This window comes from Spermophilus citellus (assembly GCF_964194105.1).
Source record: "Spermophilus citellus genome assembly, chromosome: 11".
Taxonomy (NCBI): Eukaryota; Metazoa; Chordata; class Mammalia; order Rodentia; family Sciuridae; genus Spermophilus; species Spermophilus citellus.
Window position 1 is genome coordinate 103,292,839 of NC_138192.1, and position 27,849 is coordinate 103,320,687.

The window sequence follows — 27,849 nt, forward strand, 5'->3', positions numbered from 1 at the left end:
TTGCACATCTCTTTGAGCATGTTAAAAAGCAAATAATGAATATTCATTGAGCTACTATTCTATGCAAGAGGTACAATGGAGAGTCCTAAAATGATGATCAAGCCCCTACCTTCCAGAGACTTACAGTCTATAGGTCACAACAAGTGGTATGAGCCTTCATATTGCATGGCGATGCTGCTTGTCATACACATGACCCATAACTTCAAAACTCTTTCATTTTTACATTCTTTGCTTTTTTTCTTTTTGGTACCTAGGGGCACTTAACCACTTAGCAACATTGCCAGGCCTTTCTGTATTTTTATTTAGAGACAGGGTCTCGCTGAGTTGCTTAAGAGCCTCACTAAGTTGCTAAGGCCAGCTTTGAACTTGTGATCCTCCTGCCTCAGCCTCCCGAGCTGCTGGGATTATAGACATGTACCACTGCACCCAGGTCATTTTGACATTCTCATATAACTTGTCTTCGATGCTCATGGTAGATCACTGTGGCTAGCTCTAGCAACCTTCATTCCACTTTGCTTTTGGTGCAAACGGTTAGGAAGCTGAAAATATTATGTCCTAGACAAATTTGCAACTATATTTGCAAGGTAATGCAAAGAGAGGCAAGGTTGGGAAGATATGAGTGTTTAGAGAGAATCATGGCAGAGAAATCTAGTGTCCAATCTCCAGTTTCATGGAGCATGCTGTTGTGGCTGTAGTCATGGTCATTTACTGGTAGCTATAGGTTAGCTATGCTTCTTATGAGTAGTTGCCACTACTTTATTGCAGAGGTGGGATGGAGAGCAGGCTGGAATTAGGACCCTATTTGGACAAGGTCCCATTTCACCTCTGGTCTGTTCTATGGCTTTATGCAAATCATTTAATCTCTGCATGATCTTTGCTGTTCAGGAAGCAAGGGCAACACCGATGGCTCTTCTTGTACACTATCCCTAAAGATGAATGAAATTACTAGACAATATAATCACACTTCTTTATAAAGGAGGGTGAAAATCCTGACACTAACTCCTAGACCACTCCTCCAGAGTGGCATCCATTTACCCCAAGCATTTTGGAACGAGGAACAAATTCTTGAACACACTGGGGACCTGACCATTGAAGAGCATCTATTTTCTTTGTTTCATGTGGTTTCTATTTATTTACAGAGTGCCATGGTTATTCATAATGCTTTACAAACCATAAAAACAAGGTCTCCACCCTATAGAATTTACAGTGTAATTTAAACAGACATGCTTCATGGGCTGGCAGGTCAGGCATGCTGGGGGATGGTGTTGGTGTTGTATAACATGGGTGTGGAGGGTTTCTTCTTGACTTATAAATACTTTCCAGTTACAAGGCCCTTTCATCTGGGATCCCCAAGCACTTTAGAATAGCAATAACCCCGATTGCTTTCTAAATGCACTTTCCATAAACTGTTATGGGGACTGAGTAAATGCTTTTAAATGTCTATTAATTGATCTGTGGATCTGTTCATTGTCCATATTAAACAGCATGGATGTAAACACGACAGTGTAGGTGAGGCCTGATTCGGGCTGTGGTCTGGCTGCTCACAGATCACAATTCCAGAGAGGCTCGGCATCCTTGCCCTGGGGCTGGAAGGGCCACAGGGACACCTGTGGATTTTCCCAGGAGAGATTCTCTCTCAACCTAGATTCAGAAAGATCACCTCCTGGAGCCCTGATTCACCATTTATGGGCAAGTGAGCATTTCAAAATCAGCTGAGTTTGGAGAAAGAATTTCCACTGCAGAAACCTGGGTAGTCCTCCTTGGCTAACCATACTGATTCTCATTCGACTCCCTCCTAATTGCTCCATCCAGTGTTTCTGATGCTACTCTTCTCTCTACTCTTCTCTGTAGCCTTCCATAATGCCTACCACCATCCTTCCACTACACTCACCTCCACTATATGTATACATTCGCTTCTTTTCCTAGAGGACCCACCTTTCTCCATGTCCATAAATGTACCTGCCTTAAAGTTTTGTGGTTTTTTTGTTTGATTCTTTTGTTTTGTTTTTGTTTTGCATGAGGGATTGAACCCAGGGGCCCTTATTCACTAAGCCACACCTCCAGCTCTGTTTATTTTTTATTTTGAAACAGGGTCTCACTAAGTTACTTAGGGCCTTGCTAAGTTGCTGAGGCTGGCTTTGAATTTGTGATCCTCCTGCCTCAGCCTCCCAAGCCGCTGGGATTACAGGTATGTGCCATCATGCCCAGCTGCCTCGACGTTTTTTGGAGTACCAGGGGCTCCTTGAGTCCAGGAATTATGTCTCATATAGTAATCTCTCAGGAGATTTTTTTTGAAGGATCTTGCTGTACCTTGAAGGGGTGATGAAGGAGAAGGAAAGGAGCAACTATAGCCTAAGACCCCTGTAAACTATATATAACCCAGGTTTTGTAAGATTTTGTCCAATCTACTGTAAGGAGGTCACTCTATAATAATGCTAACAATTGAATTATGAAGTGTTAAAAAATAGGGAGGGGTGCTATAAATTTGAAAATAGTTTTAAATTAAAATATACATAACATAAAGTTATCATTTTAGCCATTTTTAAGTTTACAGTTCATTGGCAGTAAGTACATTCACACTGTGAATCATCTCCAGAACTTTTCTTTTTTTTTTTTTTTTTTAAGAGAGAGCGAGAGAGGGGAGAGAGAGAGAGAGAGAGAGAGAGAGAGAGAGAGAGAGAATTTTTAATATTTATTTTTTTTAGTTCTCGGCGGACACAACATCTTTGTTGGTATGTGGTGCTGAGGATCGAACCCGGGCCGCACGCATGCCAGGCGAGCGCGCTACCGCTTGAGCCACATCCCCAGCCCCATCTCCAGAACTTTTCATCTTCCAAACTGAAACTCTGTACCCATCAGATACTGACTGTGCTTTCCCCTCCCCCAGCCCCTGGCCACCACCATCCTACCTTCTATGCTGCGCACTTCACATAAGTGGAACTGTACGTTTGGCCATTTGTGATTGGCTTATTACATTTAGCATAAGTCTTTAAGGTTCACCGTCTGTAGCACGGGTCCACTTTCCTTTCTTTTAAAGGCTGAATAACATTCCATTGCATGTCTGTGCCATTGTTTTGACCATCCACCTGTCAGTGGACACATGGCTGCTTCCACATTTTGACTCTTGTGAATAGTGCTGCTCTAAACATGGGTGAACAAACAGACCCTGCTTTCACTCTTTTTGGGGTATATGCTCAAAAGTGGGATTGATCGATCACACTAATTCTATATTTAATATTTCGGAGGAACTGCTATAGCAATTTCTCTACAAGCTGTACCATTTAACATTCCCACCAACAGTGTATAAGGGTTTCACTTTCTCTACATCTTCATCAACATAGGTTGTTTTCTATTGTTGTTGTTTTAATAGCCATCCTAGTAGGTGTGAAATGTTATTGTGGTTTTGACTAGATTCACTGTATTGTTTCTCCATGATAAATGCAATCTCATGGAGATTCTTCCTCATTAGAGTTGAGCCTTCCTCCAGGGACCTGAAAGATAAGTGGGCTTGTAGCCTACTGCACTTCTGCATCCAGGCCAGCAGGGGGCACTTCCACAAACCGACGGACAGATGGCAGGGCAGCTTGCTTGCCCAGGCCAATGGAGGGTCCTAGATCACCATCAAGGGGGCCTTTTTGTTGCTGGACTCACTTCCCTTTCATCTTGTGCTCCTCGTGGCGTCAGCATTGAAGAGAATCAAGCAGCCTATGGAATAACAATGTTTCTCAATGGGGATGCTACTGTCAAATTCCAGTGGGACAATTCATTTTATAGGACAATCTCACACACTGCAGAATCCTAGGCCCCTTTTGCTAAGCCAGTTATTGTAACCATCAAAATGCCCCACCCACATTTCCAAAGTTCCTCCTCTGGGGAGAGAAGCTGCCCATTTGAGAACCAAGCACAGAAAGGAAACTGAAGAGTCCCAGTATCTCCTGCTCACTCATGCGAAGCAGCCACTACTATAATGAGGTCTTGTGTCCAGTTCATGGGATGCTGGGGCTCCGCCAAGGAAAACATCACAGGTGGCTTTAGGTGACCTAGATCACTCCCCTGAGTCTGTTACTGGTTAGTTGTCAGCGGCAGGCTCATGTGTCAGGAGAAAGGGGAAGACACTCTAAAAGCAAGGTGAGCATACAACAGAAAGCATATGGCCCCTCCCCCACCCCCACCACCAGGACTTGCCATCTGAGCCTGTTCCTTTCAATGACCAATGGACAACCCCCCACCTCTATCCCAGCTGGAGAATGAACACTACTGCCCTCCGCAGTCTCTGCCTGGCCTCTGCTGGGATAAGGGACTTCATTTCCCTGTGCTGCCATAGCAACCGGGAAACAACCTCTGCCACAATGAAAAGGATGGTGCTGTGGCCCAGATCTGTAGATGCACACAGCCAGTAACAGAGCAACCAGAACCAAGGGACAACAAGGGCTCCCGCAGAGGACAGAGAGGTTGTCCAGAGAGTATACAATCCGGGGCTTGAGGAGTCTGGGCAGGCAGTTTGTTTTTCTCTGCACAAAGATGCACACTGTCTAAACTGTGTGGCTGGTTGTTACTAAGAAGCTGCTGTAAGAGGGAAAAATGTATTTAATAAAAGGCCCAGTGTTTGTGGTCTTCTTGTGCTTGCTGCTGAGCTTCGGAAATCTTGAGGTGTGACCAGTTTTCAGCCTTCAAAACCAAGATGAACTGCCCCTGAGAAGGGTGGTCAGAGGGGAAACATGTTTAAGCTCTCTCTCCTGAGCCGGGGACACGGGAAGTTGGTCCAGAACAAACAGAAGTTGGAGGTCTATTTTGAACCAGAGGTGAGTCTAATAGCTGAAAAGGGGCATGTTTTGGGAGTGGGGGGAGGAAAGCTCTATCCTTTCACTTGAGGATGAACCAGGTGTGTTTTGGTGTGGGTTGTTACTGAGATGGTGAGGGTCTCTCAAAGACCTTAATGTAGTTGGCCTCATATCCCAAGATTGCCCCTGGGGCCCTCTTCCTTCTTCTTGCACCTTGACAGACAGCCTTCTGTGTTTGAGATGGAAGGAGAATCCAGATTGCCTGGAATTTGGGTGGTTTGGTTCATGACCAGAATTCCCACCTGGGTTCTAGGCAAGCCGTTGTTTATTTGGTTTTTAGAAGTCGTGCTCTGAGGTTGAAATGCTATGTGTGTTTGTGCCATTTCAATGGCTTCCTTGAACTTTCTGGAATTCAACCCACAGGATTCATATTTAATATATGCCAAAAAAAGTCTCATTTTAGAGGATTTTAAAGAGGTGGCAAAATTTCCTGGTTGTACTAGAATTTTATTTCTTGAATCCTGCCAGGAATAAGAAATCCATTGGGAGTGCTTTGCAAATTTGGGGTCATACAGAGATTTCCATTGTCATGGCAGTTTGTCATGATATTTGACCTTTGCTGTGTTAAAAGACATATAAAATTTCAAAGGACCTCTATGGCCAATGCCATTTACTTACAAGATATATAACTATTTTATAGGCTCCTAAATAGCCAAAATAGGTAAAGTTACACAGCATCTGGAATGTGTAGAAATTCTCCCTGTGTGCAGCTGAACCAGTAGTGGGTTGGAATGGTTTTCTCCTATTTAAACTGCCAACCTGTCCAGATCTAATTTCAAAGTTATCTGCTGCCCTTGACAATTCTGACTACCTACTTGCATATCAGGAAACTTTAACTGGCCCATTACCTACACTGTACCCACTCCAGCCTCCGCACATGAATGGCTCTCCTGACAATCATATGGAATAAAATAGAATCATGCCCTGGGTCCCACTAATTTTGAGATGCGGGAAGAAAAACCAGTTGCTAAGAAGAGTATTTGTGTTTCACACCGGTAATCCCAGCAACTCGGGAGCCTGAAGCAGGAGGATTGCAAGTTCAAGGCCAGCCTGGGCAACTTAGCAAGATTCTGTTTCAAAAAGTCAAAAAAGAGTCGGGCATGTAGCTCAGTGGTAGAGCATCCCTGGGTTCAATTCCCAGTACCAAAAATAAAAGAGTAATTGTGTTCCATGATTCCACATGAAGCAACTCAGAGAAAATCAGTAACTGAAGGGAAAATCAAACACTGCATGAGTGGAATTTGCTAAAAGAGGGTCTTCCACAGTGGTTCAATCAAGGCAATTTTTTTTCATTACAGGATTACTTGAACTGGAAGTCCCCAGAAGACTATGTCCTGGTCAGCAAACCTCAGAATGAGGAGGATGCCAACCAGCATTCTTGGAACCTCTTTCTTCCTAAGACTTTTAGCACACGAAAGGGTGCCCTGATCCTCTACTCAGAAGGGCTAGCCATCTCAGCATGGACCCCCAAAGAGAGGAGAAAGGGCTCCTGCTGCCCCAAAGGTCACAAGAAGGGGCTGGATCTTGAACTTCGTACCCTTCAGGATCTCAAAGAAGCTGTCCTGGCATATGGAAGGAAGCAGGTAGGCAGAGCAGTTCCTCGGGTTTGGGGAAGGCACTGGCCTGTGTGTCTAGAAATCCAGTTGCAACCCTGGGGATAACTTCCTGGACCCTAGGAAAGGTATGAAACCCTCAGATCTCCATTTCCTCATCACTAAAATATGTTTGTATATCGGCCACACACAATCTTCATGAGGCCTGCATGAGCTAATACACGAGGAAGAGCTCTGTTACCATTTTGTATTTTCTTTTCGTTATAGTAACAGAGTCCTTTTAAGCATTCCGACAGATTCAGGCTAGCAGACATTTCACTAGGAGTCCTTGAAATCCTGTCTCAGAGTCATGAGCATCATCGTCCTACCTCTGATGTTCTTGGCTTTATGGAAAAGAGAAGAACATTTTAAATATTTACCTTGGTCCCTTCAGCGTCTGGAAGACAAATTAATGACCTTTTCCATTCTGCATTTAATATTAAGGGGAACCCAGTATGCTCATTTTCTGATTCAGACTTTCTTGTGAGATGCCCACCTAGACCCTGCCTTATATAACTGCAGGCTTCGGCCCTTTGACTAAGGCCATAATATTATCTGAGAAGATGTGTCCCTTTATGAAATTCTAGATTTGAGATGATGGATTACTCTGTGGTTTGCATCTCTGCTGACTAATAAAATCATTAGCTTCTGACACCAGGCCCTCCATACGTTGGTTTCTCTTCCATCTCCCACCTATTCTTGCCAACATCTCTACTGGGGGCCCCTCAGCCCCCTATGTGCCTAGTTCACTCCAAGACCCTATGCCCTTTCTATGGCAGCTAACTCCTACCCACCCTTTAACAAACAGCTCAAATATCATCTCCTCTCTGAAGCTTTCTCCCACTTCCCTAGGCAGAGATATCCTTGGGCTCCTACTTTTGCAAACATTCCCATACCATCATGCATTGAGATTTATCTCTGACCATCTGTCATCCCTGACAGAATAACATCTCCACCATCACAGGGACTATGTCTAAATCACTTCCATAAATGTTTATGGAATGAATCAGCCACGCATGATACTTTCAATGTTTCTTAGATTGTCTCCCATTATCATTATTGGACAATTTATCACCTACCCCCACCCTAGACAGAGCTTTCAAAGGAACGCTCCTTCTGTTTCCTTCCCCCACTTCAAAATAGAAAGGCTGGATGACCTTGACCAAACACTCAATTGTCCTTTGTCTTGAAATCCTACATTTAGGATGAAAGGAAGCCAATTGTTCTCAGATGCTTACTGCTACTTTGTAGCTGTTATTTTATTTAATCTTCACAATGACCTTGTAAAATGTGGTTTTTCTGCCCCCCCTTTTATAGATAAGGAAACTAAAGCTCATAGGAGCTGTGTGATTTGCCCCAGGCCAGAGAGCTAGTAAATCACTAAGCCAGGATTCAAAAATGTGACTGTCTACCTCTAGGGACAGCATGGTCTGCACTTTGTCCTATTGTCTGTGGACCTGAAGGACACCAGAGGCTGTCTGTCTGGTGTTTGCCTGTTTGCCCTCAGATCCTCTCTGCACACACTTCTCCTGCTTGGCTCTGTGTCACAAGGGGGTTGAACCAGGCTATGTACAATCCCACAACTGTCTGTGTCAACTGGTTCCTGATTGAATTGACAAGGGGAGAAGACTGGAGAGGGAGAAGGGGAAAGATGGGTAGGTTCCCCCTCCAACTCTCCTCAAGTGATTAGATACGTCTGCATCATCTGTAATCCAGCTCCCAACAGACAGACACATGATGGCCCTGAGCTCCTTCAGGTGACTCCACCAGCAATTCCTTTGTCCCTCTAGCATATGAGTGGTCCCAGCTTCTGATATTACTGATCTTAGAGTTGTCTTGTATGGGGTTCTCCTGTGGCATGGTGGGAAACAGTAGTCTTTAGCAGCCTGAGTGCAACTGGCAGGATTATGGCCACAGTCTGCCTTCGTGAGCAGGAGGCAGGAGCGTTAGTTGCATTGTATCTGGATGTTGGCATAAATGTGGTCCTGCCCTGTGAGCCTTCCAACAAAACTTGAGGTTGAATCCCTTTTGTTCAGGTAGATAAGGGAGTGTATTGAACTCCATGGAAAATATATTGCCTCAATATCCGATTTCTGAGCTCCCCAAACCTGTATGTAACCAATCTCCTAAATTAAATTCCTTCTGTGTTTAAATACTTGGAGTAGTTTCTGGTTAGACACTGACTGTTATGCAGACCCACTGCCCAGAGTAATACCTCCCACAGCACTCAGATGCATGTCCATATGGCTACAGTCTTTGGGCAACAGGGATCTTGTTAATTTTTGAAGTAGGTGAGTTCATTTGGGAACAACTTCATTTGGGTCAGATTTGGGCTCAATGAAAAAAAAATAAGTTCCTGTCTCTGATATCCATCTATTAGATTTATAGCTCATACAAAACAGAATACAATAGTCTAACTCCAAGTGGGTAGAAGGGAAATGATGTGAAGAAACCAGAAAGGAAATAAGGTTTGGAATAATAGCAGGGCAGGAAAATTAAGATTAGAAAACATAGAACATTAAAAGAGGAGAGAAAGCAACTCAAAGAGTAGAACTCTGGAAAAAAGAGCATCATCTGATTAGGAAGAGTACAGACTAAGAAAACAATTTCCAAACGCTACCCAGAGCTGAAAAGGCTACAGGGAAACAGCAGTTTCATGCATTAGGAACAGAAATTCACGTGATGTTTCTAGAAGGCATTTTGAAAAAAATCTAAAATGAGTGAATACACTTTGATTCATTTTTCTACTTTGAGAACTTGCCCCTAGGAAATAAATGATATGTCCAAAGATTTATTGCACAAAATGTTTTGTGTTATTTGTATCTCTAATTTTTATTTTATTATTTTTATTTTTATAGTTCTTAAATCCTTTAGTTATTTATTAGTACGAAAAACACTGAAAATAATAAATGTAACACAATAAACATTGACTAGAAAAATTACAATATAATCATTTAATGGATTTTGGTTCAGACGATAAGTCATGTATCAGTCATAAATAACATGCAAAAATAAAACAGTATTCATATATAGGTAATAAAAACATCAATGTTCTATAATATTTTTAAAATATCTACTGAGTTCCTTTTGCTTCTAAGTGCTTCCCAAGTATAATTAATTTATGCTTTCTAACAGTTCTGGGGGTAAGTGATATTCCATGATCCCATTTTAAAGATGAGGAAACTAAAGCACAGATAATTTGAGTAATTGATTCAAGAAGATCATTGCACCAGAATTCCAGACCAGGCAGTATAGAAAACATTGCCATCCTAAAATGATCCAAATTTTTAAAAGATTAATTATACATTCTTAGAAGTATACACATCAAATTTTTCCTCTGGGTTCAACCATGACTAGTGTAGTTATAAATCATATTTTTATTTATATATTTCTTTTTATTAGACATTATTTCTTAAAGCCATAGAATTAAAAAAAAAAAAAAGCAGAAAAAAGAAAATCTTTTTGGCTTTGAAGGGGGTAGACAGTTGGCCCTAGAGATCCAAGTGGGAGATGAAGGAAGGAAATGAAATAGCAAACTGTGCTTTGGAGGTGTAGTTCAGTAATAGAGTGCTTATCCAACATACTATGCTGTAAATTGAAACCACTGATAACCATACTGTCTTCCCTCAGGGGCAGTATTTCTTTGTACACATAGGATAGGTCAAGAGTTAAAGACACCATATTCCAAGTAAAATAGAAAGGTGGAGGGAAATAAATGAGGAGGGTTCACCAGTATGGTAGAACTGTTGAGGGAAGAATCTCTACTGGCTGGACCAAGAATCAAGAAACCTACTCGGGCCCCACTCAGATCTGGGAAAATGGAGTCTTTACAAGGAGGTGCAATTCAATGTCCAAAGTATCTCCCAGTGTTTTAGTCAGCTTTTTCACTGATGTGACAAAAGGACCCAACCAGAACAACTATAGAAGGAGGAAAAGTTTACGTGGGGGCTGTTTCAGAGGTCTCGATCCATAGACAGCAGGCTCCATTCCTTGGGGCCCAAGGTGAAGCAGAACAACATGGTAGAAGAGTATGGGGGAGGGAAGTGGTTTGCATGGTGATCAGGAAGCAGTGGGAGAGACTTCACTTGCCAAATACAAATATATACCCCAAAGCCATGCCCCCAATACCTACCTCCGCCAGCCACATCCCACCTGTCTTCAGTTACCATTCAATTAATCGCATCAGGTGATTAATTCACTGATTGGGTTAAGGCTCTCACAACCCAATCATTTCTCCTCTAAATCTTCTTGCATTGTCTCACACATGAGGTTTTGGGAGATACCTCACATCCAAACCATAACACCCAGCATCCCCAGTTCTATCTGTGGGTCTGATGGGATGCACATGATAATATCTCTGGAATTTATGCCTCAACATACACTCACTCTTTAACACTCTATATGGCCCAGCTTCCTAAGGAGCAAAGATAAATGTGAAGTCAAGACCAAGAGTTCTCAGACTTCAAGATACATACAAATATGTTCCTTGGTGGTTGATTTGCCTTTTTTTCCTTAAATATATTTGTTTATTTTAAATTTTGCTTCAAATCTTTTTTTAAAATTTTTCTAGAGTCATTTATTTTATTTTTATTTATTTTAATTAGGTATATGTGACAGCAGAATGCATTTTGATTCATTGTACATAATTGCAGCACAACTTTTCATTTCTCTGGTTGTATACATGTAGTGTTGCACCATATGCACAGTCCTAGGGTAATTATGTCCATCCCATTCCACCATCTTTCCTGCCCCCATCCCCCCTCCCCTCCCCTCCCTCCCCTTTGCCCAAACAAAGTTCCTCCATTTTTCCCATAAACCCCACCACCATCATATGGATCAGCATCCACTTATTAGAGAGAACATTCAGCCTTTGGTTTTTTGGGATTGGCTGGTTGATCTGCTTTTTTTTTAAATTTTGAGTTATAGATGGACACAATACCTTTGTTTTATTTATCTGTATGTAGTGCTGAGGATCAAACCCAGTGCCTCACATGTACTAGGCAAGTGTTATACTACTGAGTTACAGCCCCAGCCCTTGATTTGCTTTTTAGAACAGAAATAAATCTTGTTCAGCACTCTGAAAGTTAAAATCATTCTTCTTCAGGTCTTTCATTCCTTCAACTTCTTATTTAGAAGTCAAATAGCTACAAAACCTAGATAACTATAATTTGGGGGTAGTTTCTAAATGATAGTCATAATGATGCTCTTGAAGCATCACAGAATTCTAAGGTGTCTCTCAAATCAAAAACATCAAGTAATTTTCAAATTGTTAAGTATTTATTATTCTTATATTTTTAGAATTATTGTAAATCTACTGATATTTAATATGTTTGTATTAGTCCATTTTCTGTTGCTATAACTGTATATGACGGTTGAGTATAAAGAATGGAGGTTCTGGAGGCTGGGAAGTCCAAGGGCAGGCACCAGCATCTGCTCCACATCTGGTGAGGGCCTTCTTGCTGCATCATAACATGGCAGAAAACATCAAATGGAGTGATAGAGCAAGTAAGCTTTCTCCTATTCTTAAAAAGCCACTAATGCTTCTGTAGGGACCACACCCTCATGACCTCATCTAATCCCAATTTTGTCTCAAAGGCCCTACTTCCAAATACCATCAACATATGAATGCAAAGATTAAATTTCCAATATGTAAACTTTTAGAGGACATGTTCAAACCATGGCAATGCCCCATAATGAGATGTTGATTAAGCAATATATTAAAATAAAGAATAGCATGCCATTTTTCTATTCTGTGGAGGGATAAATGGGATTTAGATAATTATAGCAGACTTCAACCAAGGTTGTATTGCTACAACCATTTCCTTTATAAGTGGGACTATATTTTGAAGTATTGTCAGCCTTGTTCCATTGATTAGATCCACACTCAACTATACCCCCTAATTTCTCCCCACATCCTAATACTCAAGGCATTTAATTCTTTGGTTATTGTTTTCAGACACTGTCTAACCCATGGAAGTTTACCACTGTATCAAGTAAGAAAATACTATGAGAAATATGTATTTGAATCAAGCTTATTTTTCTCATCTTACATAACATAAACTCATATAAAATAAGAAAATACAGAATGGAGGATACTACCCTTTCAGCTAAAGATCAGGGGGATGAAAATTGCCTTTGCAAAACCTGATCAATAACCGGCTACTTGTTTGATGATGTCCCCAAAAAAGGAGAAGTATTCCCACAGCTGTCAATCAAGTGTTAAGGCAGCAGCAAGGCTAAGCAAGGAAGTGACTTGACTGCTCTTTTTCCTGGTGTCCTGCATTTGTGCAGGTCCTGAGCACTTGTACTTAGAGGTTTTCATAAACTTGAAGTAGGAAAGACCAAAGAGAAAGGTGGGCGAACTCAAAGGTAATGTCAATAACCTGACACTCATGGAGTGCTTACGAATCTGTGTAATAGCTTCTCTCAATCCGTTCAAGCCCATGAACTGAGTGCTCGAACTGCCTCCATTTTATAGGGGAAAGAAACTGGGACTTGACACTAAATAACTTGTCCAAAATTACACATGCAACAGAGTTAGAGTTGGAGCTTGGACAACCCTTCCAAAGCCCCACTTTTAATAGAGGGCCTGACTTTGAAAGACTCCAAATAGCCCAGGTGGAGAAAGCATCTCCCCAGATTTAACAGTGTTCGTAAAAAGTGGATCTGGGGCTGGGATGTGGCTTGGTAATGGAGTGTATGCTTAGCATGTGCGAGGCCCTGGGTTCCATCCCCCGCAAAACACACACACACACACACACACACACATACACACACACACAGAGAGTTTTGTCTTTCCTTAAAATAACTCTTTTCAATTCTAAAAACAAATCAGATTTTCATTAAAAATCAATCTGGGTTATAAATAACATTTTTATATTAAACAATATATATGATCCAGTAGACTCTTGTTTTTCTAGATTTATGTTCTTCATCCATCAGTTCCCTGTATAAGCAACAGAGAACATTTATAATAATGCTCATCTAGAACTTACTGTTATGGCAGTCACCAATCAAATCATTTCACTTTATATTTAATCCTCACAATAACTTTATAATTTATCTCCATTTTTATTGTGGCAACATATACATAATAAATTTACCATTCTAACCATTTTTTGAAAGTGTAGAGTTTGGTGGTTTAAGTGCATTTCACATTGTTGTGCAAACATTCCTACCATTCATTTTCAAAATTTTTTCATTTTACCAAACTGAAACTCTGTATCCATTTAATATTAATAACCAATTTCCTCCTGCCACTTGCCCCAGGCAACCAACTTCCAACTTCCTGTGTCAATGAATTCAACTACTCTGAGTGCATCATATGAGTGAATTCTACAGAAAAACCTCACACACTCCTCTTTGTTTTTGTTTTGGTACTAGAGATTGAATCCAGGGACACTCTATCACTGAGCTACATCCCCAGCCTTTTAAAAATTATTTTTATTTTTTATTTTCCGTACTGGAGATTGAACCCAGGGATGCTTAGCCACTGAGTGACATCCCCAGGCCTTTTTATTTTGAGACAAGGTCTCACTAAGTTGCTTAGGGCCTCGCTAAGTTGCTAAGGCTGGCTTTGAATTTGCCATCCTCCTGTCTCAGCCTCCGAATGACTGAGATTACAGGCCATTATGCCTAACAGAAATTCTTCCCTTTTAAAACTGAGCAATAGTCCATCGTGTGTTTATACCACATTTTGTTTATCCATTCACCCATCAATGGACACTTGGGTTGTTTTCAGACTTTGGTTATAGTGAATAATGCCCCAGAAACATGAGAATACGCTATCTGTACATGTTCCTGCTTTCAGTTCCTCTGTGTATGTATCCAGAAATGGAATTGCTAGATAATGGGCAAATCTATTTTTTAATTTTTTCAAGAACCACTGTACTGTTTTCCACCATTTTACATTCCCACCAGCAGTGCACAAAGCACTCCAGTTTCTCCATATTCTTGCCAACACTGGTTTTCTTTTCCCTCTCTCTTTAAAATTCTATAGAAGTTATCCTAACTGGTATGAAGTAGTAGCTCACTGCAGTTTTGGTTTGCCTCTCCCTAGTGGAAGGTGACATTGAGCATCTTTTCATGGGTTTATTGGCCATCTGCACATCTTTTTTTTTAATATAATCTATTCAAGTGCTTTACAATTTTTTAACTGGATTTTTGGGTTTTGAGTAGTGGGAATTCTTAAACATTCTGATATAAATTTGCAAATGTTTTACCCTATTCTGTAGGTTATCTTTTCACTGTTCATAGAATTCTTTGATGCACAGCAGTTTTTAATTGTTTTTCTTTTTTTCTTTTTTAATTAATTAATTTATTTTACATTAGAATGCATTTTGACATATTGTATATGAATGGAGCACAACTTCTCATTCCTCTGGCTGTGCATAGTTCAGAGTCACTCCAGTAGTGTAATCATACAGGTATAGAGAGTAATAATGTCTGTCTCATCCTACTATCCTTCCCATCCCCACAGCCTCAGCCCTCCCCTCAAATCCAATTTATCTACTTTTCTTTCTTTTTTTTTGCCTGTTCTTTTGGTGTCATATCCAAGAAATCATTGCCAAATCCATTGTTATGAAGTTTTTCTTCTAAGAGCTTTATAGTTTTAGCTCTTATGTTGAGGTGTTTGTTCCATTTTGAATTAATTTTTTTTTGAGCAAAGAAGTCATGGCTCAACTTCATTATTTTCATGTAAGATATTTATTTATATCACCCCCATTTGACAGGCTAAGAGACCAAGGAACAGACTGGCCAAATAAATTCCCCAAGGTCACACAACTAGGAAGTCATTGGGATAGAATTTAAACCCAAGCCTTTATAGGAACTGGAGCTTAAATTTTTGCCATTTGCAATTTTGGTTGTTATACCTTTATGTTTGAGCTTTTATAGGAACTGGAGCTTAAATTTTTGCCATTTGCAATTTTGGTTGTTATACCTTTATGTTTGTGACATGTGGCTGGTCAAAGCTTTTGATGCTAAATGGTTTGGTCAGGAATCAAGACTTCTTATAGCATTGCATTAATAAGAAAATTCAGACCACTTCACGATTCTCTTCTTTTTAAAAAAATATTTTTAGTTGTAGATGGGAGATATATATATATATATATATATATATATATATATATATTTTTTTTTTTTTTTAATGTGGTGCCGGGGAATGAACCCAGTGCATTACATGTAGGCAAGCGCTGTATCACTGAGCTACAATCCCAGCTCGAGGATTCTCTTCTTTATAACCTGATATGTGTGGTTGCCAAAGACCATATGATCAGGAACACATGGTTGCCAAAGATAAATGGGAGTAAGAATACTATTCATACATAATTTCAGAAATGAAATCTGCAGAGAAAGGGACTGGATGAGAGTGGCATTGTTTGTCCAGGCTGATTGAAGGCAGGCAGGGGCTAGTGAAGGCTTTTCAGCCACAGCTGCCTGGACTCTCTTCTTCCCACCCTGCCCCCACCTCTACTCCAGTTGCATTCACCTGGCAGCCCCAAGACTGGTTCTAGTCACACCTGCACAGGTGTGAAAATAATGGGCTGTCACCCTGCATCTAAGACTTGGGCTGTACCAGAGCACATTGACTCCAGCCAGCTGACCAGGGACAGGAGGCACCAGCTGTGCATATTGAGAGGACTTCTGTCTGGAGCTGTCACCTCAGGGCACAGGTGGTCAGCCGTGAGTTCAGACATGACTGGTTCTTTCCACTGAACTGAACTAACAACTAATGAGTAGTCACTAAGTAGACAGTGTCCAGAACAATACCTGACATGTAGCAGATGCTTAACAAAGTCATTGGATGAGCATATTAGCTGCCAGGGCATATCAGGGGGTGGTTTCGACCTTTATTCAATAGAAGTTCATAATCTAGTGAAGGAGGCCAATTTGTATCCTAGTGACACTTGATACAAGGCAATCTATGAGAAAAGCTGAGATATAATTTATGAATATGCTATGGTATGAATAAGGTAGCAATTGTGACTGACCTTTTATATTATCATTTTAATTGCATTATCTATGGGGTGTGGTGTGATGATTCAATATATACAGTGCATAATAGTAAGAACAGGGTAGTTAGCATTTCCTTTTCCTTAAACATCTTTTTCAGATGAATAGTTTGCAAATTTTTTCTCCTATTCTGTAGGATGTATCTTTGCTGTGTTGAGTGTTTCCTGATCAAGCTGGGCTCAGAACCCCTATTGTCCAGCTACCCAGGATGCTGAGATGGGAGGAAAAATTAAAATTTTTATTAATATGTAACAATTGTACATATTTATGAAGTACATATATAATATACACACACACACACACACACACACACACACAATGTGTGCTGATCAAATCAGGTAGTTGACATTTCCACCTCCTCATCTTTACTTTGTACTTTGTGTTTGGAGTTTTTGAGCTCCTCTCTTCTAGGTATTCACAAAAGAGATAATAGGTTATTATGAACTACATTCACTAGAACTTATTTCTTCTCCTTCTCCTTCTCCTTTTGTGCTGGGGTGGAACCCCAGAGCCTCATGCACACGAGGCAAGTGCTCTACCATGCAGCTACACCCTTAATTATATTCCTTCAATTTAACTGCATCTCAGTACCTGTTATTCATTCTTTCTGTATCTCCTTTTCTCTCCACCTCCACCTGCCTCTAATAATCACTGTTTTGCATTCAGATCTACTTTTTTAGCATCCATATATGAGAGAGAGAGAGAGAGAGAGAGAGAATATGAGGTATTTGTCTTTATGTGTCTGGTTTATTTCACGTAACATAACATCCTCTAGTTGTACGTATTTTGCTGCAAATGATAGGATATCATTGTTTTTTTACAGTCAAATAATATTCCATTGTATGTTTGTGTTTGTGTGTGTGTGTGTATCACATTTTCTTTCTCCATCAGTTGATTGGCACCTATGTCAATTTTATATTTGAGCTATTGTAAATAGTGCCACAATAAACATGGCAGTGCAGCTATCTCTTTTGTAGGCTGATTTTCCTTCCTTTGGATATATACTCAGCAGTGGGATTCCTGGATGATGTGGTAGTTCTATTTTTAGTTCTTTGGGGAACCTCCATACTGTTTTCCACAGTGGCTGTACTAATTTATGTTTCCACCAATAGTGTATATGAGTTTCCTTTTTCCTACATCTTCACCAGCACTTGTTAGTTTTTCTTTTTTATTTTATTTTTTATTTTTTTAAGAGATCTTTTTATTTATTTATTTATTTTAGTTTTCGGCGGACACAACATCTTTGTTTGTATGTGGTGCTGAGGATCGAACCCGGGCCGCACGCATGCCAGGCGAGCGCGCTACCGCTTGAGCCACATCCCCAACCCAGTTTTTCTTTTTTATTGTAGTCATTCTAATTGGAGTGAGATAATACCTCATTGTAGTTTTGATTTGCCTTTCCCTGACAGCTAATGATGTTGAGCATTTTTTCATAAATTTGTTAGTCATTTGAATTTCTTCTTTTGAGAAATGACTATTCACATCATCTGCCCATTTTTTAGATGTATGTTTTTTGTTCTTGAATACTTCGAGTTCCTTATATATTCTGGATATTAATCCTTTTTCAGATGAATAGTTTGTAATTCTTTTTCTCCCATTCTGTATGGTGTGTCTTTGTTGTGTTGAGTGTTTCCATCACTGTGCAAAAACCTGTTAGTCCTTTTAGTTTGATGTGATCTCCTTCATCTGTTTTTGCTTTTGTTATCTGTACTTTTGGAGTCTTATCAAAATCTTTACCTATACTGATGTGACACTTCTGACTGGGAAAAGCTAGAGTGGATTCTTGGAGGAGGTAAAATTTGAGTGGAGTCTAGTGGTCGAAAATAAATGGAGGGCTGGGGATGTGGCTCAGAGGCTGAGTGCCCCTGAGTTCATCCCAAGGACCCTAAACAAACAAATAAACAAATAAATAAATAAATAAATTTCTTAGGCATAGGTGAGTTGGGCCTGGAGGGGAGATGGAGAACAGGAAGTTCAGGGCAATTCAATAGGCATAGCTCTGGCTAGAAATACGCCTGAAGAAGTGGGTAAGGGCTGAATTGTGGAGTGCTTTGCTGGCCAGTCCTGGGATTTATGGGCCTCTCTCTTTGCTCCTCTGTGGACTCCTGCACACAAAGCCTGGGCTACCCTCTGCAGTAAGGTGGCAGCTGGCTGTCCAAGCCAGCTTCTGCTCTTCTTAGGGATTCTGGCACACTGCCACTCATATCTACTGGGCAGGAACACAGGCCCCACCTCCTCCTTCCATCCTGCCAGCAGTGGGGTGAGTGCACAGGACAGCTGATCTGAAGGCAGCGACAGGCAGCTGAGGTTCCCCTCTACCCCTCCACATTAGTAGGCCTGGCAGACAACAGGAAGGCAGCCAGGCTGAGCAAATCTCTTGTTAAAAGAAGCAGCCACACACGGTGGACTGTGGATAACAGGCCACTCAGCATTCATTAATTGCTCATCCCAAAGAAACCGGAAGATGGTGGTGGGGGGGGGTTGGCAAAGTCAAGGCAACCTGGACGGCTGAAACCATCCACAGCCAGCTCCTACTGCCCTGTTTACTCCCCTGTTCCAGAGACTCCCTTCCCAGCTCCCTTCTGTCTCCTTTTATCTTTTAGAATAATTCTGAGTGGGTGATTAGGTCTAGAATAACATTGGGGAGTGACAAGAAATATGGATAAGAAGGGGGGGGGCAGCATGAAACTAGTTAATTTTTAACTAGTTTCCTATTTATAATCTAATCATATTACTCAAAATTTGATTTTATAAAAAGATAGGAGAATTACTTGTACTCTTTGGCCTAGCACCCTCAAACTGCCACTATTAGCATCTTCATCTGTTATCTTCCAGTCTCCCACCAAATTTGTACATTTATGACACACTTTTTTCTTTTTCTTTCTTTTTTTCTCTCTTTTCATACTAGGATTAAACCTACTGGCACTTTACCACTAAGCTACATCCCCAAACCTGTTTATTTTTTTATTTTGAAATAGGTCTCACTAAGTTGCTGAGGGTCTTGCTAAATTGCTGAGGTCAGCCTCAAACTTTCAATTTTCCTGTCTTGGCTGTCTCTCTTGGGTTATTTGATTCCAAACCCCATGAACTTTCTACTCTCTCCACTATGCTATTAGCTAGGTTCAGAAAAACTCCAGGATTTGCCCAAGATCACAAAATTCCTGTGAGGCAAAATGAGCCTGGAACCCAGATGCCCTGGTCTTACATCAGGGGCACTTCCCCAGGATGTCTCATAAGCTGTCTTCTCTCCAATCTTTCGCTTGTACTTTCTGGACCTACTTGATGTCTCCCTGTGTCCACTGTTCAGGCTCAGCAGGCCCATAAGACTGAAGTGAAAAGGCAGAAGTAGAAAGGAATTTGGTGCCTGTAGAACGTTGGAGCTATTGAACTTCTGGATCATTGAACATCTGATTTAGCTAACGCTGGTAGTCTCTAAACTTTGGTCTGTTTGTTATCTGAGCTAATACATTTTCTTTTTCGTTGTATCAGCCTGTTGAGTCAGGTTTTACTGAATCCTAACAAGCACGAACACATTGGTGTCTCTAATCTCACAGTTTTTACTCCCCAGGACACTTGTTGAAGCAAAACTGTCATTTCCTCTTCCTTTGACATCAAGCTGGTTCGTGGTGCTTAGTCCTGGTCCATTGACAAGATGATAAGTTCTTAAAGAACAGAAGGCTTTGCCCTTATGTGTTTTGAAGCCCTGGATTCTGGTACTGACTCCACTGGTAACTGGCTTAGCCATTTATGCTCTGCTATGGTTCAACTGTGTCCATCAAAGTTTGTGTTAGAAATTTAATCCCTACTGCAACAGTGTTTCAAGATGGGACCTTTAAAAAGTGGTCAGGAATAATGTCGTTATCATGAGATTGGGTTAGTTATCAAGGGAGTGGGTTCCTGATAAAAAAATGAATTCAGCCCCTTTCCCATCTCTCCACCCATCTTTCATGTGTGTACATGTGTGCAAATTCACACATCCTCCTTTGTCCTTCTTTCTTCAGCCAAGGAATGATGCAATAAGAAAGCCCTCACCAGATTCTGGACTTCCCAGCCTCAAGATACCTATATCTACCTATCTATATCTATATATAGATACACACTCACACATATATACACACATGTGTATATGTGTATGTGTGTGTGTGTGTTTGTGTGTGTGTGTATCCTCTGTATTTATAAATTACCCAATCTTAGGATTCTGTTATGATTGCAGAAATTGAACTAAGACACCCTTTATCTTCCCTGTCTGTGTTATTGTCTTGGGGGGAGCTGCTGAACCAAAGAGTGATAAATAAGTATTATATTTATGCTAATTCTCATTGGAATATTGTAGATCATTTTTATGGAGCAGCAAAAAATACATGATATGGGCTGGAGATGTGGCTCAAGCGGTAGCGCGCTCGCCTGGCATGCGTGCTGCCTGGGTTCGATCCTCAGCACCACATACAATAAAGATGTTGTGTCCGCTGAAAACTAAAAAAATAAATATTAAAAATTATTTCTCTCTCTCTCTCTCTCTCTCTCTCTCTCTCTCTCTCTCTTTAAAAAAAATACATGATATATGTTTCCATTTATATGAAGTTCAAAAATAATCTGTAGTGCCAGAAATCAGAATAGTGATTATCGGTAGGTGGAAAGACAGTGACTATGAAGTAGCATGAAGGAACTTTCTGGGATGATGAAGTTTTCTGTATTTTGTATGTAAATATATATGTATATATATGCACACACATATATGCATATATGTATATATATAAATATATAATATATGTATAATTTATGCCTCAATTTTTAAAAAATGTTTTAAGAAAGAATGGATTCTGATATCATAATGAGTTTGGTAGTCAAGAATGCTGTGATTGATTAGTAATGTCTGCCATGGACAGGGGGAAAGTGATAGATATCAATACAAGTACCACACAGTTGCCATTCTTATGCTTAACCGATCATCTTCCGAGAGAAGTCTGCATCATTTAAGTGTCTACCTTAGAGGATTATAATAAGGTGAAGGTTCTTTGTATAACGTGAATCCCTAGCCAAGTGTAAAATGTTATATACATTTATTCCCTGCAACGTCTTGCAGAGCAGGACTGACTTTGGCAGGAAGTTTCCCCCCAAATTCTTCCTAGCTGAAATGAAATGCAGCAGAGAGCAGAGCCAGATATTTTCAAAATGCCAGGCTCCCCATGAACATGGACATGGCTTGTCTGTCCCTTCATTCATATTACAAACACTTAGTACTGATGTTCATTTTCCCACTGGCTTTCCCATTGTGCAGAGCCATTTTTAAAGGGACTAAAATGATTTCCACAGGCCGAGCTAAGTAATGCATTTTCTTCTGAGGCTTTATCCTTTTCTAAGGCTCTATCTCAAGATGGGGTCTGGGATTTGTCATTTCTCCTTCCCCTTCCAACTGCAAATCTGCTGGGGCCTTTCAGGGCTTTGTCCATAGGCTCTTGGTTTATGTCTATTAGCCAAGGCATCTGGTTTTGGTGCCTTCTGTCACCTCTGGGAGCCTCTGGATTACTGACGAGGATTGTGCAAACCAGCCTGCATCTTTGGGAAGCTCAGGGCTCATCAGATGTGCTCTTTTCTGTCTGGTGTCCCCACAGAGGGAGCAGGACAAAGCCTGGCAACCGTACCTGTACTTCCGAAGTCAGCCGGACAGCCAGGCCCAAAGAAAGATCCAACCTGGGTATTCAGCTAAGAGATACCTCCGAGGCCTCTTGCGGACTTGGCCCCCTGACACCATGTACAGGTTCCAATGTGCAGGTCAGTGGGGGAATGGGAGGGGTGAACCCCAGGCTGCCCCACTTCTCATTCTGGTGGGAGGGTGTGTTTTCCATCAAGACCTGAAGCATCAGGAATTCAGGCCCAATTGTGTATTAAAGCAAAGTCCCTGAGCTCAGTAGCCTGCAAGTCTCTATCACGGCCATGGCCCTTTATCCTCCCTCAGAATTTTCAAAGGGAAGGACAGACTGAAGTCTTGCCTTCACGCCTCACACTCCACATCCCAAGTCAGAACTCTCTTCCCAAATTTCCCCACTCAGGGGCCTCAGAGACCCTCCAATTTAACTTCCACTATTTATAAGGTAAGAAAAAAACAGGACCCAGAGAAGCAAAGTATTTGTCCAAAATCACTCAAAAGCGGAGCTGGGGCCAGAAGTCAGATCCCCTGAACCCTCAGCTCCACATTCTTGCCAACATTCCCTAGCTCCCCATCTGAGGTGATCTCAGATTCTCCAGGAACTCTTGAAGATGGCGGCTCTCCAGCATAACTCCCTTAAGGGTGAGATGGACACCCTTCTGCAGAACAGAGACCCTAAACGCACTCTGTAAAGGCTTAAAAATGAAAACGGGAAATGAGGATTGGAGTTACCAGGTTGAGGGCATACACACACACACACACACACACACACACACACACACACACACAGAGCTAAACTTGAAATATTTAAGACATACTTCAACTAAAAAAGTATTCATTGTTTACCTGAAATTCAAATTTAACTGGACATCCTGTATTTTATTTGGCAAACCTACTGGGGATGAGAGGTAAGCTGTAATATTTGCCAGTACCCACTCTGCTATTTGCCATCTTTTCAGCACCAACAAACAGGCAAAACCAGAAGAATTCTGGCTTTCTTTTTCCTTTATAGGTTTATCCTGGGAGAGTCGAGAAAACAGCTCTCTCCCTAGTAAGTGGTGACTTGAAGCAAAATGAGAGATGTGGGCTTGTCCAATAATTGGCTTTACTTTCATGGCAATACCATGGTCGCAGGCAGTTCATTTATTCAGCACTTGAGAGAAAGAGCCCCTTAGCCAAAGATGTGTTTATCATTGGATGGGGCTGAGGCAGAGAAGGCCACTGCCCCATTGCCTGAGCCCAACATCTCTAAGAAAGAAGGGATCACTGGGCATGGTGGCACACACTTGTAATCCCAGCAGCTCAGGAGGCTGAGGCAGGAGGATCATGAGTTCAAAGCCAGCCTTAGCCACTCAGCAATACCCTGTCTTAAATTTAAAAAAAAAAAAAAAAGGGCTGGAGATGTGGCTCAGTGGTAAAGCACCCCTGGATTCAGTCCCTGGTACCATAAGAAAAGGAAAGGGAAGGAAGGAAGGAAGGTTAATTCCTCTTAACATCAAAATATGTCACAGACTCTTCTATGGGAGTCAAATGGCTAAAGCATGTGGTTTAAGAAAAGACGTGTGTATACCTGAAGGCTCTTTTCATAACTTTTTACCTAAGCTCCTCTTAAAGGTAGGCCTTCAAGCTGGAGAAATAATGGATAGACTCTGGTGAGAAATGACCTGCCCAATAGCCCCTGCCACTCTCTCCCTCTCTCACATCTCAGAGCCCACCATGTTTGTGATGCTAGAATGTTCTCTGGTCCCTTCGTTCTGACCCTCTGAGATATTCTCTACACCTTTCAAGTTTACATCTTCTCCAAAGGCTTTTCTGACAACTCCAGCCCATACTGAAATTCTTGTTTTCGATCCTTACTGACACTTGGGGCCACACAGTTGAGCACAAAGGAGCTCTGTCTGTCCAATAGACTGAGTGTCTTTAAAAAGGGACCATGTCTGGTCCCGCTGTATCCACCCTACTGCCTGACAGAGGGTAAGCAAGCCTTCAACAGAAACTTGCTTAATGAATAGACTGAGAAGGCCCACAGAAGCAAACAGGATATATCCACTACCATTGGATCCCTCCTCCTAGGCAGAATGAGCCTTTCACCCAACTCCAAGGAAATAGCCATGTTTCTTACATGAGGAAGATCCAGTTTTGGGGAATGGTGAAGTTAAAGAAGCATACTTATAGCATAAGACTAGAAGAACAGAGAAACCTCAATAGGCTCAATCTCATTTCTTAATCCCTCTCATCTTCTAACTATCTTCCTTTATGGGCATTACCCAAAGCCAAGACTAGTTCGAGTAGGGAAACTTGTTGTTTCCAAAACTCTAGATCAGAGACCATATTTCTACCAATAATTTCTGACTTGTTCTTCAGGACACATCAAGGATTCTGTGCTGCTTCAGGAAAGTCAACTTAATGTGCCAAAGAGTCTCAGGCCACAACAGGATCTTTCAGGTGTGCCCCCAAAATACCATCTCCTGCCTGTCTTCCCTCCATTTTGGATTCAACAAGAAAAATCTTTTGAACAAGGTACATGTTGCTTTTGGGACTAGTGCTCAAATATTTGGATTTTAACACCTTAAAATGGATTTTCTGCAAATAAGATCTAGGGATTCTATGTTCCATTGTCATCATCTGTAAAATGAAGGGGTTAGTCTAAACCAGTACTATCCAAGAGTACTTTCTGAAATGATGGGATGTTCTATATAGTGTCCAATACAGTAACCATCAGCCACTTAAGTCTAATGAGCATTTGATATGTAGCTACTACAATGGTGAAACTGAACTTTTTATTTTATTTTATTTTAATTAATTTACATCTAAATAGCCACATGTATCTAATGGATATATATATATATACACACACTGTATTGAGCTGTGCATGCATAGACTCTATATTTTAGATGATTTCTTAGGTCTATTCTACTTGAATATTCTTTAATCCTTTGATTTTTTTGGTAGCAATATTATATGGGGGGAAAAATAAGCTTTGGAGCCAGAAATCAGAATTGTTGTGGTTGTTCTGTCATTTACAAGATGTAGGAACTTTTTTTAAAAACCAGTATTATATATATATATATATATATATATATATATATATATATATATATATATATATATCTTTATTTTATTTTTATGTGGTGCTGAGGATCAAACCCAGTGCCTCACACATGCTAGGTAAATGCTGTATCACTGAGCTACAACTCCAGCCCAAGTTATAGGATCTTGAGCAAGTCAGTTCACCTCTTTGAGTTTCTGTTTGCTCATCCCTGCAACAGCACATCAAGACCTACATGGTTACTGCACAGGAAATCATTGTGATCTGTCTGTAAGCTATTTTATACTACAGAGATTTACAGAGTTGTCACAGTTTCAGTCAGGGACACAGAGGCAGTATAGAATAATAACTAAGCATGTGGCCATTAGCACCAGGTTCCAAGCTAGATGACCTCTTTGGGTCTTGGGTTCCTCATTATAACATGGAGGTGATCATATCACCTTTACTTCACAAGGTCATATGTGGGAGTTAAATGGGATAATTCAGTACCTGGTACATAGTAAGTGCTCAATAAATAGTAATTATGAACTTCCCAGCTCTTGTTTTTTAAGTATAATTACTAACTGATTGCAATGCCCAATTGCCCATAATCACAGGAGCTGAAAAAAATCAATGTTTTAAGAAGTAAACGGAGCTCAGAGGCTATAACTTGAAACCTGATTAATGTTTTCATTGGTTTCTAACCTTATCTCCCCTTGGCCTCCCTCTCTTTGCCAAACACTTTATCTGGAGAAGTAGCAAAAGTCCTGACTGCAAGCCCCAGGCCCCTCAACAATGAGGCAAGCCATTGGCCCAGTTGCTGACATTCCCTGCCTCCTTGGCTTGCCTCTCTGTAAAATGCGAGTAAGGGTGTCTGCATTCCTTCCTCTCTGGCTGTGTAGAAAATCACAGGTGAAGACAGAGGGAAAAAGCTCCCTAAAAGCTCTGAATTGCTATCTGGATGCCCCCTCCCCTGCATATGTGAGATACAGAGAGACAGTTCTGTGGGCTTCTTTCAATAATTGAAATTTCCAGTACTTTTCTTACAAACTGGTTTCCATTAAGCATAAACAAATGAGCTGGATAATAACATTTACAAAGATAAAATTCTTGTTACCATCACATAGATTGAGTTCACCTGAGATGTGGCCAAAGAGGCTGATGATTCTCTCTCCCCTACCACAATGCCCCTGTCCCCACTTAGACACTAATATGTCACCCAGTTGAGTGAAGGACCATTTGACTAGAGTCTCACTTTCTCCAACCTCAGAAGTATATCCGGCTCCAAGAAGGATGCATCTGTAGTCTGACTGGACCCCAAAGAAACATTCTAGAATACCCCAAAAGGTCTTCTTCAGTGTTGCACTCCAGTTGGAGTTGAGATCCCCTAGGGAGCAAGTCCAATGTGGCCTTGGGCCACCTAGATTGAGGAATCCCCAGGACTCATCAGGCTTCAGGCTTCCCTGGGCCACTAAAACCTGGGCAGACTTTGGAACCTGCACCTGTGTCACAGCCACCAACAGAATCAGCATCAATCAGAGTAGGCTTCAGGAACCAATAAGCAGAGACAGGTGAGCTGGAGGGGGTGAGCAGCTCCACTCATGAGCGTTCAGCTCTTGACCCAACACACAAGGAAGGGAATGATGAGGGCAAGTGAGGGTTGGGGAGCATAGAGGAACAGTGAGGCCGGCTAGGGGAAGGAGGAGGAGCTCCCGGAAGTCTAGTGTTCCATCTCACACAGGGCCCCTGAAGGCTTCCAGAGCCCCTGATTGAAAGACAACCCTGCTTTGTTCCGCAGAGCTGCATGCTGGGAATGAAGGGATTGCTAAAGCTTGGCTCCAAACAAGGAAGGTTTGCCAGACAGTTTCAGCAATAAATCTACCTTGAGTAAGTGATGAAAATAGCTGCAGGACCCTTTAAACCATCGATGAAAGATTTGTTAACTATGCTGGAGTCATCTGTTGACTCATATCCCTCCCAAGGGTTGCAGACAGGGTAAATCCAGAGAGCTGACCAGCAGTCCCACCTCGCTGCACACCTAAGGGGTTTTCCCTAAGTAAACAACGGGGAGACACCCAGGAAATCCAAGAGCCTGCTGTAGACTGGAGCATCTCTATGACAACCAAGCAAGGCTGCAGGTCACACCACCACAGTGCCACCGCTGAAATCCACAAATCCCAGGCAGCCACATTCATTATCTTATTTGAGCTCCAGATAGCTCTGCAAGGAAGTAAGGGCAAGAAATTAGTATCCTCACCTTGCAGGTGAGAAAACAGTGGTCAACAGAGCCTCTTCCCCTAGTCTCCTGACCCTGTTTCCAGCAATTGGCTGCCATTTCTATAGAAGCACTACCAGAAAAAAAAAAAAAAAATAGGAGGAGCGGCAGGAGAAACAAGGGCTTTGACTACTTTTGCTCAAAGAAGCAAGATGGGAGGCAATTTGGAGATAGCAAAATCACCATGCCCATTTCTGGGGTTCTAGGTTGATCCACTGTCCACTCTTGCAGGTCAATGGGGCCTGGATGAAGAGGAAGCTGGGGCTGGTGGACACATGAACCAGGACTCTGTAGCCAAGAACTGCAGTAGTCGAGAGACTCACTTGCTGCCACGTAGGAAGCAGCCCTGGCAGGAAGAGAAAACCCCTGCAGAGGTACCGCTTTAATGAACTCTGTGTGACATGGTTGCAAACTTATGGAATCCTTCCTCCCTTTGCCATTTCTTGGGGTTC

The 27,849-nt window shown here is 41.4% G+C and overlaps 1 protein-coding gene across 1 annotated transcript in view; it reads left to right on the plus strand.

Annotated features, from left to right (window-relative positions):
* Positions 1-4,664: 4,664 nt before the first annotated feature.
* KIAA2012 overlaps positions 4,665-27,849 on the plus strand; it is a 114,532-nt gene continuing 91,347 nt past the window's right edge. Inside the window, exons 1-5 of the mRNA XM_081261578.1 lie at positions 4,665-4,802; positions 6,140-6,424; positions 22,060-22,219; positions 24,459-24,614; positions 27,629-27,771. Coding sequence (XP_081117704.1) covers positions 4,719-4,802; positions 6,140-6,424; positions 22,060-22,219; positions 24,459-24,614; positions 27,629-27,771 — 828 coding nt within the window. The 5' untranslated portion in view covers positions 4,665-4,718. The remainder of the gene's footprint in view (positions 4,803-6,139; positions 6,425-22,059; positions 22,220-24,458; positions 24,615-27,628; positions 27,772-27,849) is intronic.